The following is a 16,103-nucleotide window of genomic DNA, read 5'->3' as shown; positions in this document are numbered from 1 at the left end:
CAAACTGATTAAAATCGGCTCAGACTAGCATTTTTACTTTACTCCTCATCCTCAGGCTGAAGGTTTTCTGCTGTCCACAAATAAAACATGTTAAATAATGTAAAGGAACCAAATGTGGCGTGACTAATGGGACTCTACTAACAGTTCTGTTAAGAAAACAATTATAAACGATAATATCAAGGAATGAGCTGAAGCATAATGTGCACGCATGATCCCCCGTTCACAGTTCTGCATTCCCACCGCCGGCCTTGCTCAACATCAACACGCTCCAACTAGTTCAGATCATGAAACAAATCAAATTTCTCATCACTTGTTGATCTTTGGCTGCTCCTGATTGGACGTTACCGTCAGTCTAAGCTCTCTGATTGGTGGAAAGTCTGACAGGAAGTGTCTTCATCATCATGTCCAGGTCTCTTAGCAACATGGTAGTGATGGTGATGAAGATGTGATAAATAATGGTGGATTTACCATCTAGAGTCTCTGAATAAACACTACATCAGGATTGTAGACCTCTTGGACGGATAGAAACGCTGGAAAACCTCCGTAGACCCGCTGGAGGGTCACATGACCATCACAGTTCCATGCTGCTGGCCCTGGTGGTGGACTTCAGCTGGATCTGATGGAGGTTTAAGGTTTACATCTGATATTTCTTTCTCTTTGGTGCAGCTGTCTCACCTTTGACCTTCAGGTTGGCCGAGCACTTGGCGTTAGCAGCTGTGTAGCCCACTTCTCCGGTCATGGATACCTTGCAGTTGTACAGGATGAGCGTGTGTTTCCCGCCCTCCTCAATGATGTCGACATCCTGTCACATGACAACATGCCGGTTAGCTTGGGTCATGTCTGAACCGATCAGAAGCATCAGAACACTGAGGCGATGCTCACAGATGAAGGACTGAGAACTTCTCCGTTCAGCTTCCACTGGCCGTGGACATCGTCCTCAGAGATCTCCACCTCAAACCGAGCCGTCTCTCCGTCGAACAGCTCCACACCGTAAATGGGCCGAACAACCTTCACATCGCGAGCTGTTGGGTTTGAAAATGGGAATCAAACCTTGAACATCAACAGAAGACTGAAACCAAATAGTTTTAATGTTTGCTTTCAGTAAAGAAGCTACATAAACACTCCAGCAGCTGGTACCTTCTATGCTGATGCTGGCCGAGGTTTTGTCTGTTCCACAATCGCAGACGTAGTTGCCTTGATCGCTCTGCACTACTTTCCTCAGAAGCAGGGACCTGCGTGTACCCTCTGACTTCATCACCACCGTCTTGGAGGCAATAATTTCCTTCTGGTTGTGATACCAGATGACGGGGACGTCCTTGCTCAATTCGCAGTCCAGGGTCACCTCGTCTTTCTCGGTGGCCGTGTAATCCTGCAGCTTCACCACGAAGACGGCATCTCCTTCTGCAGCAGGAGCAGGACTTAGGTTTAGAAAGAGTCAACAGGCAGACTTATCAGACCTGAGACAAGCTGTCACCTGATTTTATTACCTATGACGGTCAGTTTGGCTGTGGAGTAAATCCCTTTGGCCTCTGCCTTAATTTGGCAGGTATCATCTAGAGTCAGACTCCTCATTTCTAGTGTATGTTTCTTTCCTTCCACATACGTGAGCACGCTTCGGCTCAGGTGTAGTTTGACTTCGTTTCGGTACCAAACAACCGGTACATTCTCATGACTCAGCTCAATATCAAACCGTACCGTGTTACCTTCCTTGATCATTTGGTCCTGAAGTGACTGGACAAATTTGAGCCTCATGCCTGGAATACATCATGTCAGCGCACACAGAGGGGTTGGAGAGCAGACCAACATGTGCAACGTGAAGCCAGACAGTTGTGCAGCCAACTTACCTTCCACCGTCAGCTGAGCCATAGATCTCTGACCCAACACTTCAACCGTGTACTGAGCCTCATCCTCAAAGTCACAGCTGTTTATGATCAGCATGTGTTTCTTTCCATCATCCATTATTTCATATTTAGGGCTCGGGGTGACAATCTCAGCCCCTCTGAACCACATGACCTTTGGCACATCCTTGGTGATGGTGCACTCAAACTTGGCCTGTTTCTTTTCAGGCACAGAAACGTCCTTCAGCGGGTCGACAAAGCCCATTTCGATTTCTGGGAGGTGCGAATGATGCAGCGGTCATTCACAGACAGCTTCCTATTCTTACCGTCGTCTTTCTGCAGGCGCTCGGGTGCAGCCGCTGTTAGTGCACACACACTCAGGTAGGATTTTTCCGGCGGGTTCATACCTTTGACGGTCAGCATGGCGGTGGTGACAGCATTCAGGGCCTGATACGACACTTCACCCGCCTGGTCCAGCTGCACGTTTTTCAAAGTTAGGAAGCGTTTTCTACCCGCAGCTTTGATGTCGCAGGACTAGAAGAAAAAGTCCAAACCGGCATCAGCAACCTTTCTGACTTCTGGCTGTGAACGGGTCTGAGTCTGCTCTGAAACTTACCGGAGACCGGGTCAGAACCTGGCCTCTCAGCTTCCACTCGCCCGGTACGTCGTCCTCAGATATCTCTGTGTCAAAGTTGGCTTCCTCTTTTTCCACAACTTCCACACTGGAGAGCGGCTTCAGGATCTCAGCCTCGCGCTCTGGAACACAGGTCACAGGTTAAAAACCGCCGACATGCCCACGATTGTCTGAGTGTGGATGGACCAACCTCCCAGCGTGAGCCTGGCGGTGTATCTGCGATCCTCCACCGCAATGGTGTAGTCCGACACGTCATCAGGCTGACAGTTATTGATGGTGAGTGACATGTCCTTCCCATCTTTGGCAATCTCGATTTTGTCAGACGGATTGAGCTCATTGTCTCCTTTGAACCACTTCCAGTTGGGAGTGTCTTTGAACAATTCGCATTTAAACACAGCCTTTGTCTTTGGTTTCACATGCTGGTCTCTCAGAGGCTTCACCAGCCAGTCTTTGATGATTTCTGAGGAGGAAGAATCAAGTTATCTGAGAAAGAATCCCCCCTAAACGCCTCTGCACGGGCCAATCAGCTCATCCGATCTGACATTTCACCCCATCAGCCTGCACCTGAAGAACTTCAGAAAGAACCTCAGGAAGTTCTGCTTACCGATCACTTTCACCACAGTGGTGGTCTTCACGTCCTCCTGGCCGTCCACCTCACAGGTGTAGGTGCCGGCGTCGTCCTCGGTGGAGTTCTGGATGGTGACAGCGTGCTGCATACCGATGACGTTGATAGCTACTTTTCCAGCCTTTTTCTTTAGGACCTGGCCGTCCTTCTTCCAGACCACGTCCCTCTCTTTGTTTAGCTCACAGGTCAGATACATGGGCTGACCCTTCATACAAGAAGTTTCCGGTTCTAGGTCCTTCACCCACTTTACAGGCAGCTCTGCAGGGACAGTATGGCACTTAACCACCGGGTTTTCAGCACAGTGAAGGTGGATCTATACAGCACATTTCACACACGAGTTGAACACAACTAGAAGATAATACAGACAAGTTACATGCAATACAGACAGACATTAACTACAAATACATCCTCATCCTCATCATACGTATACAAGAACATAAATGTAACAAGAAAAAGAAATGGCATGAAGGCTGCATACCACCTGCAGGAGCAAACTTGATTTCAAGGACTGTGTGGCTCCTAAAACAAGTCATACCTCCATGAAAACCTCTTTGGTTTACCTTCCACGATGAGCTTGGCGGTGCACGTGATCTCCTTGCCGGCGTTCTTGGCGATGCAGGTGTATTCACCGGTGTCCGACAGCTGGACGTCGATGATGTTCAGCTTGCGGTCTTTGCCATCAGAGGTGAACTTGTGTTTGGGACTCTCACGAATACTCCCTCCATCTTTCATCCAGGAGGTGATGGCGGTAGAGGGCGACACCTCGCACTCGAACACAGCGGACGAGCCGATGGACTCGGCCTCCTTCAGAACGATGTCCTGAAGCTTCTTGATGAACTTCAGAGGGACAGCTTTCAGCTTGAATCCTCCAAACTCTGGCTCCTCGGGTGGAGGTGCGCCCTTACCGGGCCTCAGCCCGCGGCCCTTCCCACCATCACCCGGAGATGGAGTTTGTCTCGCTGAAACATGAGAAGGAGATAATACTCATCCAGTTAGTTTCAGATATGAGGGTGAGAGAAGTATGGGCTTAAACTGGTTCAGATGTGAAATCTGGAGGAGGTTGACCCTGCCCGCAGTTTTACAAAGAGAAGGAAAGATAAAGTGCAACTTCCACTCAACGGATCAGGAAGTATTGGCCATCTGGCCCTTCAGCCGGGTTTCAGCCTTTAAGGTTGACCAGATGGCCTCTACTTCTTGATCCTGGAAGGAAAACTGACATCTTTCCTTTAAAACTAGGACGGGCTGGGCCAACGGGAGGAAATGACGCTAAGAATCATCCAGTCAGAAACAGAATTCTCTAAAAGGTTCCAGAACTTACAAACAGCAATAAGAAAACGTAATGAAGAAAACCCAGAAGCCAGGAAGACAAACAGCTTCCATAAAGAGCGGAAGGAAGAGGCCTGCTTCTGGTTTTATGAATCTGACACAGATACAGATGTAGCGGTCCATCCCAGTCCTAATCTGGACTAATATTTTACTTCCTCTCCAATCAAAGTTTTCACATCATGCCTAAGAACAGGTGACCATCCATGAAAATATCACGTTTAATAAAGAAGGAGCTACGTAGCCAACTGGATGGCACCCAACTCGAGGCATTGATGCTCAGCCCATCAATAACACTAAGATATCAGGCCGTTCACTTTCAGACAACAGACCTCTGGCGTTAAGACCAGAGATGTTTTCTCACCCCCAAATCCTCTGCCTCTGCTTCTCGCTGGTTCTTCTGTTGGTTTTCCATCTGGACAAGAAACATCAGAAAGAGTTTTAAACATCTCTGAATACTTCCCCTGGGCAGAAATATTCCAGAAAGATCTGAACAGAAAACTGGTTAAAATGCCGTCTACGTGTTAAACTCCCATCTATGTCACCAACATTCCACAGAAACAAGATTAAATATAAGAATGGACAGACGGACGGATGGACAGATGAATGAACAGACGATAGACAGAAGGGTGGATGATGAATGGATAGATAGATGGATGGATGACCAGATGGATGGATGGATGGATGGATGGACAGATGGATGGATGAATGAATGGATGGACGGACGGATGGATGGATGGATGGACAGATGGATGGATGGACAGACGGACGGACGGAAGGATGGATGGACAGATGGATGGATGGATGGACGGATGGATGGACAGACGGACGGACGGAAGGATGGATGGATGGATGGATGGGTGACCAGATGGATGGATGGATGGATGGGTGACCAGATGGATGGATGGATGAATGGATGACCAGATGGATGGATGGATGGACGGATGGATGGATGGATGACCAGATGGATGGATGGATGGACGGATGGATGGATGGATGACCAGATGGATGGATGGATGGACGGATGGATGGATGGATGACCAGATGGATGGATGGATGGATGGATGACCAGATGGATGGATGGATGGATGACCCGATGGATGGACAGACGGATGGATGGATGGATGGATGGATGGATGACCCGATGGATGGACAGACGGACGGATGGATGGATGGATGGATGACCAGATGGATGGATGGATGGATGAATGGATGGAGAGCCAGATGGATGGATGGATGAATGGATGACCAGATGGATGGATGGATGGACGGATGGATGGATGGATGACCAGATGGATGGATGGATGGACGGATGGATGGATGGATGACCAGATGGATGGATGGATGACCAGATGGATGGATGGATGGATGACCGGATGGATGGATGGATGACCCGATGGATGGACAGACGGATGGATGGATGGATGACCCGATGGATGGACAGACGGACGGATGGATGGATGGATGGGTGACCAGATGGATGGATGAATGGATGGATGGATGGATGGACGGATGGATGGATGGATGACCAGATGGATGGATGGATGGACGGATGGATGGATGGATGACCAGATGGATGGATGGATGACCAGATGGATGGATGGATGGATGACCAGATGGATGGATGTATGGACGGATGGATGGATGGATGACCAGATGGATGGATGGATGGACGGATGGATGGATGGATGACCAGATGGATGGATGGATGACCAGATGGATGGATGGATGGATGACCAGATGGATGGATGGATGGATGACCAGATGGATGGATGTATGGACGGATGGATGGATGGATGACCAGATGGATGGATGGATGGATGGATGGATGGATGGATGGATGGATGACCAGATGGATGGATGTATGGACGGATGGATGGATGGATGACCAGATGGATGGATGGATGGATGGATGGATGACCAGATGGATGGATGTATGGACGGATGGATGGATGGATGACCAGATGGATGGATGGATGGATGGATGGATGACCAGATGGATGGACGGATGGATGGATGGATGACCAGATGGATGGATGGATGGACGGATGGATGGATGGATGACCAGATGGATGGATGAATGGATGGATGGATGACCAGATGGATGGATGGATGACCCGATGGATGGACAGACGGACGGATGGATGGATGGATGACCAGATGGATGGATGGATGACCAGATGGATGGATGACCCGATGGATGGACAGACGGACGGATGGATGGATGGATGACCAGATGGATGGATGGATGACCCGATGGATGGACAGACGGACGGATGGATGGATGGATGGATGACCAGATGGATGGATGACCCGATGGATGGACAGACGGACGGATGGATGGATGGATGACCAGATGGATGGATGGATGACCAGATGGATGGATGACCCGATGGATGGACAGACGGACGGATGGATGGATGGATGACCAGATGGATGGATGGATGACCAGATGGATGGACAGACGGACGGATGGATGGATGGCCAGATGGATGGATGGACTCATGACCTCCAGGTGAAGAAATGGATCGGGTGAGGATTAGATGGACCTCTTAGATGGACCGAAGAGGCTCCAGAACCATCAGGTCTCTGGTGCCAGGCTCACCTCGTCTGGCACCAGGCATGCCAGGAGTCTCCAAGGCTTTATCCTGTCCTTCACATTCCCAATCTTCCGGAGGGACCAGCTCCCAGCCCCAGGCCTCCTCCTCTTCCTGGTCTTCGTTTTCTCCAGCCTTCTCCTGGAACACCTCTTCCTCTGGCTGGGTCGTGACCCTCTTCATGTACACAGCTCCAGGAGAGATTTCCTTCACCAGAGGGATCTGGTCTTCCCCAGACCCCTCTGAGGCCTTCCGGAGGACATTTTGGAGCATTACACCTTCAGGAGAAGCTTTGAGGGAAACAGTTTTGGGAATTCCTTTGACTTTTTCAGGCTCTGGCTTCTTCTCAGAGGGGATTTGCTCTGGTTGTTTTGGCTTCTCCACCTTGGAGGATGGAGTTGTTTTCAGTTCAACCCTCCTCAGTTTCTCAGTGGGTTTGATAGGTGTCTCCGCTTCTGTCTTCTCCTTTCCAGTCCTGGCAGGAGGGGTCTCTTTCTCCTTCACCTGAGGGTCTTTGGGTGAAATCCTACCTCTGGATCCTGGTGGACTGGGGCTCGGTGTTGGAAGAGCTGTCTCCTGAGGCTTCTGTGCTTCTGTGTCTTTTGCTTTTTGGACTTCACAAAGAGGTTTCTCCTTCATGTCTTTGGTAGTTTCTGGTTTGGTGAGAGGTTTCAACGCAACATGCTCTTCCATATTTTCCAGACTGGGAATGAGATTGGGTTTTCCTTTTAGCTTGTCAGGTCTTTTTGGTTCTTTATCTGCAGGAACCTGTTCATCCTTCTTCTTTCGTGGTATCTCTGGTTGGGCTTTGCCAGGATCTGAGCTGTTGGATGGGACCTTGGGTTGATCTGGGTGCAGCCTCTCTTCCGGTCTGGAAGGACGTTCAGTGTCTGTCTTCACCTGAACGTTTTTCTCAGCTCTTGGTGGTTCCACTTCTTGTTTTGTAGGTTTTTGGAAAGGTTTCAGCATTACCGTTTCTTTCTCTTCCTCTTGCTTTGGCAGTTTCTTTATTTTCTTTTTGCTCACATCTGACTCGGCTTCTTGATCTGCCTGAGCCTTCGGGGCTAGTGTCCATTTGGACTTTTCTTCTTCTGCCTCTTGCTTTTCAGGTTTCTTCACCTGGCTGAGTTCGGATGCCTCTCCAGCTGCTATGAAAAGTCTTTCAGTCCTACCAGGTGTTAGGATGTCTGGATCTTCTCTGTCATGAAGCTTCTGGACTGTCAGATCTGGATCATCATGCTTGATCACTTCTGATTTTATACTCCTAGCATCTTTCTCAAGTTCTTTGGCTTGTGCTGGCACCGGTTTCAGTTGGATCTTTAGTAGCTCTTGGTCTGGCTTCCCTGTCTTTGTGACCTGTTTCCGTTCAGCAGATTCTTGTTGCTCTTGTGGTTTTTCCAGTCGTGTTATTTTCTTCTTGTTGATGGCAGGAACTTCATCTGCTTCCTCTGTCTGCACTTTCAGAGCTTTCGCTTGTTCTTCTTTCTCTGTTTTTTGGACAACTTTGAGTTTCTGGGTTTCCGCGTGATGGGCAAGCTGGACTACTTCTTCCTCAGCGGTGAAGACTCTTTCAGTTCTTCCAAGCGTCAGTAACACTCGATCTTCTCGGTCACGAAGTCCATGAACTGCCAGTTCTAGGTTGTGATGCCTCGTCACTTCTGCTTTGTGAGTTATGACTCGTTTTTCAGGCTCTGAAGGTTTAATGGGAACCTTCTTCAGCTTAACAACCTCTGGTTCTGGTTCTTTCTCTCGGGGTATTTTGCTGAACTTACTCTTGAGTTTCAGTGGGTCCGGTGTACCGGCCTCCTGAACTGGAACCTGACCCTTCTGTTTAAGAACTGCTAAAGGAGTAAACACGTCGTTTTAAAACAGACACACATAAAAGAAAAAGTCTGATTTGACTTTTTTTTTTTAAAACACAGAAATCGCACATCGCTCCAACACACAAACAAGAGGCGTTTCAGAGCGTTAAGGGTCAGTTTATAAAAGAATATACAGATTCTCTTTACCTTTAGTTGGTCCAGGAGCTGAAACTGGTTCCTTGTCTGCAAGAGTTTCAATAAGATCAATACAAATAAGAACAAATCAAAGAAAAATGCACAAGAGAGTCAGAGCTGCAGGATGTAGACACCAACCAAGAAAAATGTGGCATACAGGGTTTCTGTTTCCAGAACATGCAGCACAAAATGTGAGAGGGATCTTTTTACCAGGTTAATATGACCAAACAAAGATACTTCAGGGTGAGCGATGAGGTTATTTGGTCTCATACAGCAGTTAGTGGAACAGATGTGGATTATAAAGTGAAGCAAACATCAGAACAAGTGATTTAAACCGGATCTAAGACTCGTTTCTGTGAAGATCTCAAGACTCACATGGAAGACAGACAAATGAAGCTGAAAGAAGGGACGTTACCTTCAGCTGGAGAAATTTTCTCCAAAAACGCAAAAGGTTCAGATTGTTCCTTCTCCACCGCTGCAGCTGGAGCTGCAAGAATGCCAACGGGATTAAATTTCTGGCAAAGATCTGGTCTACGAGCACTGACCAACAGACACGTCAACAGATCCCCCCAGACCGGACATATAAGGATGGGAACCATAAGAGGAAGAAGAGAAAGTACCTGCAGGAGGGGCAACTTTGTCTGCTGGTGCAGGTTTCTTCTCCTCTGGATGAGAAGGTTGGAAGAGCAAGAGAAGATCAAGCATGAGAGAAGCCCAACAAGACGAAGTACGGAGGTGACAACACGTTCAGACACAATCAGGACAGGAAAACGACCACACATGTTTCACTAACAGACTGGAAGGCTACCTGCAGGAGGAGCTGCAGGAGGAGCTGCAGGAGGAGCTGCAGGAGCAGCAGGAGCTGCAGGACGAGCAGCAGGAGCTGCAGGAGCTGCAGGAGCTGTAGGAGGAGCTGCAGGAGCTGTAGGAGGAGCTGCAGGAGGAGCAGCAGGCGCTGCAGGAGCTGCAGGAGGAGCAGCAGGAGGAGCTGCAGGAGGAGCAGCAGGAACTGATGGCTTGGGTGCTGGCATTGATGGTTTCTTGTCCTCTGTAGGAAAAAAAGTAAACGACGACATGCCACGATCATCACCATGACGACAGCTGATATAAACAAGATGGGGAGATCTCCTAACCGAGTACGCCTCCCTCTGTCCGAGATCTCCCCACCGAGTACACCTCCCTCTGTCCGAGATCTCCTAACCGAGTACGCCTCCCTCTGTCCGAGATCTCCCCACCGAGTACACCTCCCTCTGTCCGAGATCTCCCCACCGAGTACGCCTCCCTCTGTCCGAGATCTCCCCACCGAGTACACCTCCCTCTGTCCGAGATCTCCTAACCGAGTACGCCTCCTTCTGTCCGAGGTCTCCTAACCGAGTACGCCTCCTTCTGTCCGAGGTCTCCTAACCGAGTACGCCTCCCTCTGTCCGAGATCTCCTAACCGAGTACGCCTCCTTCTGTCCGAGGTCTCCTAACCGAGTACACCTCCCTCTGTCCGAGATCTCCTAACCGAGTACGCCTCCTTCTGTCCGAGATCTCCTCACCGAGTACACCTCCCTCTGTCCGAGATCTCCTCACCGAGTACACCTCCCTCTGTCCGAGATCTCCTCACCGAGTACGCCTCCTTCTGTCCGAGGTCTCCTCACCGAGTACACCTCCCTCTGTCCGAGATCTCCTAACCGAGTACGCCTCCTTCTGTCCGAGGTCTCCTAACCGAGTACGCCTCCTTCTGTCCGAGATCTCCTAACCGAGTACGCCTCCTTCTGTCCGAGATCTCCCCACCGAGTACACCTCCCTCTGTCCGAGATCTCCCCACCGAGTACACCTCCCTCTGTCCGAGATCTCCTAACCGAGTACACCTCCCTCTGTCCGAGATCTCCTAACCGAGTACGCCTCCTTCTGTCCGAGGTCTCCTAACCGAGTACGCCTCCTTCTGTCCGAGGTCTCCTAACCGAGTACGCCTCCTTCTGTCCGAGATCTCCCCACCGAGTACACCTCCCTCTGTCCGAGATCTCCTAACCGAGTACGCCTCCTTCTGTCCGAGATCTCCCCACCGAGTACACCTCCCTCTGTCCGAGATCTCCTCACCGAGTACGCCTCCTTCTGTCCGAGATCTCCCCACCGAGTACACCTCCCTCTGTCCGAGATCTCCTAACCGAGTACACCTCCCTCTGTCCGAGATCTCCTAACCGAGTAGGCCTCCTTCTGTCCGAGATCTCCTAACCGAGTACGCCTCCTTCTGTCTGAGATCTCCTAACCGAGTACGCCTCCTTCTGTCCGAGATCTCCTAACCGAGTACGCCTCCTTCTGTCCGAGATCTCCTAACCGAGTACACCTCCCTCTGTCCGAGATCTCCCCACCAAGTACACCTCCCTCTGTCCGAGATCTCCTAACCGAGTACGCCTCCTTCTGTCCGAGGTCTCCTAACCGAGTACGCCTCCTTCTGTCCGAGATCTCCCCACCGAGTACACCTCCTTCTGTCCGAGGTCTCCTAACCGAGTACGCCTCCCTCTGTCCGAGATCTCCCCACCGAGTACACCTCCCTCTGTCCGAGATCTCCTAACCGAGTACGCCTCCTTCTGTCCGAGGTCTCCTAACCGAGTACGCCTCCTTCTGTCCGAGGTCTCCTCACCGAGTACGCCTCCCTCTGTCCGAGATCTCCCCACCGAGTACACCTCCCTCTGTCCGAGATCTCCTAACCGAGTACGCCTCCTTCTGTCCGAGGTCTCCTAACCGAGTACGCCTCCTTCTGTCCGAGGTCTCCTAACCGAGTACGCCTCCTTCTGTCCGAGGTCTCCTAACCGAGTACGCCTCCTTCTGTCCGAGATCTCCTCACCGAGTACGCCTCCTTCTGTCCGAGGTCTCCTAACCGAGTACGCCTCCTTCTGTCCGAGATCTCCTCACCGAGTACGCCTCCCTCTGTCCGAGATCTCCTCACCGAGTACGCCTCCTTCTGTCCGAGATCTCCTAACCGAGTACACCTCCCTCTGTCCGAGATCTCCTCACCGAGTACGCCTCCTTCTGTCCGAGATCTCCCCACCGAGTACACCTCCCTCTGTCCGAGATCTCCTAACCGAGTACGCCTCCCTCTGTCTGAGATCTCCTCACCGAGTACGCCTCCTTCTGTCCGAGATCTCCTAACCGAGTACGCCTCCTTCTGTCCGAGGTCTCCTAATCGAGTACGCCTCCTTCTGTCCGAGGTCTCCTAACCGAGTACGCCTCTCTCTGTCCGAGATCTCTTCACCAAGTACGCCTCTCTCTGTCTGAGATCTCCTCACCGAGTACGCCTCCTTCTGTCCGAGATCTCCTCACCGAGTACGCCTCCTTCTGTCCGAGATCTCCTCACCGAGTACGCCTCCTTCTGTCCGAGATCTCCTCACCAAGTACGCCTCCTTCTGTCCGAGATCTCCTAACCGAGTACGCCTCCTTCTGTCCGAGATCTCCTCACCGAGTACGCCTCCTTCTGTCTGAGATCTCCTCACCGAGTACGCCTCCCTCTGTCCGAGATCTCTTCACCAAGTACGCCTCCCTCTGTCTGAGATCTCCTCACCGAGTACACCTCCCTCTGTCCGAGATCTCCTCACCGAGTACGCCTCTCTTTGTCCGAGATCTCTTCACCAAGTACGCCTCCCTCTGTCTGAGATCTCCTCACCGAGTACGCCTCCTTCTGTCTAAGATCTCCTCACCGAGTACACCTCCCTCTGTCTGAGATCTCCTCACCGAGTACACCTCCCTCTGTCCGAGATCTCCTCACCGAGTACGCCTCTCTTTGTCCGAGATCTCCTCACCGAGTACGCCTCTCTCTGTCCGAGATCTCTTCACCAAGTACGCCTCTCTCTGTCTGAGATCTCCTAACCGACTACGCCTCCTTCTGTCCGAGATCTCCTCACCGAGTACGTCTCCTTCTGTCCGAGATCTCCTCACCGAGTACGTCTCCTTCTGTCCGAGATCTCCCAACCGAGTACGCCTCCCTCTGTCCGAGATCTCCTCACCGAGTACGCCTCCTTCTGTCCGAGGTCTCCTAACCGAGTACGCCTCCTTCTGTCCGAGGTCTCCTAACCGAGTACGCCTCCTTCTGTCCGAGATCTCCTCACCGAGTACGCCTCCTTCTGTCCGAGGTCTCCTAACCGAGTACGCCTCCTTCTGTCCGAGATCTCCTCACCGAGTACGCCTCCCTCTGTCCGAGATCTCCTCACCGAGTACACCTCCCTCTGTCCGAGATCTCCTCACCGAGTACGCCTCCTTCTGTCCGAGATCTCCCCACCGAGTACACCTCCCTCTGTCCGAGATCTCCTAACCGAGTACGCCTCCTTCTGTCCGAGATCTCCCCACCGAGTACACCTCCCTCTGTCTGAGATCTCCTCACCGAGTACGCCTCCTTCTGTCCGAGATCTCCTAACCGAGTACGCCTCCTTCTGTCCGAGGTCTCCTAACCGAGTACGCCTCCTTCTGTCCGAGATCTCCTCACCGAGTACGCCTCTCTTTGTCCGAGATCTCCTCACCGAGTACGCCTCTCTCTGTCCGAGATCTCTTCACCAAGTACGCCTCTCTCTGTCTGAGATCTCCTCACCGAGTACGCCTCCTTCTGTCCGAGATCTCCTCACCGAGTACGCCTCCTTCTGTCCGAGATCTCCTCACCAAGTACGCCTCCTTCTGTCCGAGATCTCCTAACCGAGTACGCCTCCTTCTGTCCGAGATCTCCTCACCGAGTACGCCTCCTTCTGTCTGAGATCTCCTCACCGAGTACGCCTCCCTCTGTCCGAGATCTCTTCACCAAGTACGCCTCCCTCTGTCTGAGATCTCCTCACCGAGTACACCTCCCTCTGTCCGAGATCTCCTCACCGAGTACGCCTCTCTTTGTCCGAGATCTCCTCACCGAGTACGCCTCTCTCTGTCCGAGATCTCCTAACCGACTACGCCTCCTTCTGTCCGAGATCTCCTCACCGAGTACGTCTCCTTCTGTCCGAGATCTCCTCACCGAGTACGTCTCCTTCTGTCCGAGATCTCCCAACCGAGTACGCCTCCTTCTGTCTAAGATCTCCTCACCGAGTACGCCTCCTTCTGTCCGAGATCTCCTAACCGAGTACGCCTCCTTCTTTCCGAGATCTCCTCACCGAGTACGCCTCTCTTTGTCCGAGATCTCCTCACCGAGTACGCCTCTCTCTGTCCGAGATCTCTTCACCAAGTACGCCTCTCTCTGTCTGAGATCTCCTCACCGAGTACGCCTCCTTCTGTCCGAGATCTCCTCACCGAGTACGCCTCCTTCTGTCCGAGATCTCCTCACCAAGTACGCCTCCTTCTGTCCGAGATCTCCTCACCGAGTACGCCTCCGTCTGTCCGAGATCTCCTCACCGAGTACGCCTCCTTCTGTCTGAGATCTCCTAACCGAGTACGCCTCCTTCTGTCCGAGATCTCTTCACCAAGTACGCCTCCCTCTGTCTGAGATCTCCTCACCGAGTACACCTCCCTCTGTCCGAGATCTCCTCACCGAGTACGCCTCTCTTTGTCCGAGATCTCCTCACCGAGTACGCCTCTCTCTGTCCGAGATCTCTTCACCAAGTACGCCTCTCTCTGTCTGAGATCTCCTAACCGACTACGCCTCCTTCTGTCCGAGATCTCCTCACCGAGTACGTCTCCTTCTGTCCGAGATCTCCTCACCGAGTACGTCTCCTCCTGTCCGAGATCTCCCAACCGAGTACGCCTCCTTCTGTCTAAGATCTCCTCACCGAGTACGCCTCCTTCTGTCCGAGATCTCCTAACCGACTACGCCTCCTTCTTTCCGAGATCTCCTAACTTTCAGTTGGTGGTTCTCAGAGAGGTTAGGTTCATGTCGTCGGCCATGTCCAGTGGAGTGGTCTTTGTCGGACCTGAAGATGAAGCGGTGGCCAAGCGGAACTCGCCACATGCGAAAACATCAACACATAGAAACACAAATTTCACTGAGTTCTAATCTGTTCATTGTAGGAACTGCTCGGCGCCTGGATGGACTTCTTTTCCAGAAGGAACAATCTCACCAGGACCAGGATGGCATGGATCTTTCTGTTCTCCAAAAAGTTCTAACTTTCTCTGAGGAACACGTTACATATCCTGTACTTCCCACCTTCAGCTCTGGTTTATCTGCTCCCTGTTTTACAGCTTTAAAATATAATCTGAAACCAACACAAACTAGTCAACACAAACTAGTCAACAAAAACTAGTCAACACAAACTAGTCAACACAAACTAGTCAACACACGACAAAACAGAACCTCTACAGAACTGAGCATGAAGAATTCCTGAAAGGAAACTAAAGAGTGAAGAGGACTTAAAGAGACCACACACACATCTACCTTGTTTTTGGGTTTTTTGAGGAGATGGTTCTGGAAGCTTGTTTGCTGGGTCTGGTTCTTTTATTAGCTCTTCCAGAACCTTCTGTGGGGCCTCTGGTACCTTCTTTGTTTGTTCCAGAACCTTCTTTGGTGGGTCTGGAACCTTCTTTGGCTCTTCCAGAACCTTCTTTGGTGGTTCTGGAACCTTCTTTGGCTCTTCCAGAACCTTCTTTGGTGGTTCTGGAACCTTCTTTGGCTCTTCCAAAACCTTCTTTGGTGATTCTGGAACCTTCTTTGGCTCTTCCAGAACCTTCTTTGGTGGTTCTGGAACCTTCTTTGGCTCTTCCAGAACCTTCTTTGGTGGTTCTGGAATCTTCTTTGGCTCTTCCAAAACCTTCTTTGGTGGTTCTGGAACCTTCTTTGGCTCTTCCAGGACCTTCTTTGGTGGTTCTTGAACCTTCTTTGGCTCATCCAGAACCTTCTTTGGTGGTTCTGGAACCTTATTTGGCTCTTCCAGAACCTTCTTTGGTGGTTCTGGAACCTTCTTTGGCTCTTCCAGAACCTTCTTTGGTGGTTCTGGAACCTTCTTTGGCTCTTCCAAAACCTTCTTTGGTGGTTCTGGAACCTTCTTTGGCTCTTCCAGAACCTTCTTTGGTGGTTCTGGAACCTTCTTTGGCTCTTCCAGAACCTTCTTTGGTGGTTCTGGAATCTTCTTTGGCTCTTCCAGAACCTTCTTTGGTGGTTCTGGAACCTTCTTTGGCTCTTCCAGAACCTTCTTTGGTGGT

General features: G+C 51.0%; 1 protein-coding gene across 4 annotated transcripts in view; it reads right to left on the bottom strand.

Annotated features, from left to right (window-relative positions):
• The window catches only part of ttn.1 (titin, tandem duplicate 1), a 215,722-nt gene that overhangs the window by 97,236 nt on the left and 102,383 nt on the right, over positions 1–16,103 (bottom strand). For 3 of the 4 annotated variants that reach the window (XM_079253959.1, XM_079253960.1, XM_079253962.1), the window contains 10 exons: positions 9,027–9,062; positions 4,785–4,835; positions 3,658–4,056; positions 3,077–3,355; positions 2,663–2,932; positions 2,455–2,594; positions 2,246–2,372; positions 1,138–1,401; positions 883–1,022; positions 676–802 (listed from right to left, as the gene is read on the bottom strand). In XM_079253959.1, coding sequence (XP_079110085.1) covers positions 676–802; positions 883–1,022; positions 1,138–1,401; positions 2,246–2,372; positions 2,455–2,594; positions 2,663–2,932; positions 3,077–3,355; positions 3,658–4,056; positions 4,785–4,835; positions 9,027–9,062 — 1,833 coding nt within the window. The remainder of the gene's footprint in view (positions 1–675; positions 803–882; positions 1,023–1,137; positions 1,402–2,245; positions 2,373–2,454; positions 2,595–2,662; positions 2,933–3,076; positions 3,356–3,657; positions 4,057–4,784; positions 4,836–9,026; positions 9,063–16,103) is intronic. The other variant, XM_079253961.1, reaches the window with a different exon arrangement.

Source organism: Telmatherina bonti, assembly GCF_933228915.1.
Source record: "Telmatherina bonti genome assembly, chromosome: 15".
Classification (NCBI taxonomy): domain Eukaryota; kingdom Metazoa; phylum Chordata; class Actinopteri; order Atheriniformes; family Telmatherinidae; genus Telmatherina; species Telmatherina bonti.
Note: the sequence above shows the minus strand (reverse complement) of the source record. Positions and strands in the feature narration are given on the sequence as shown.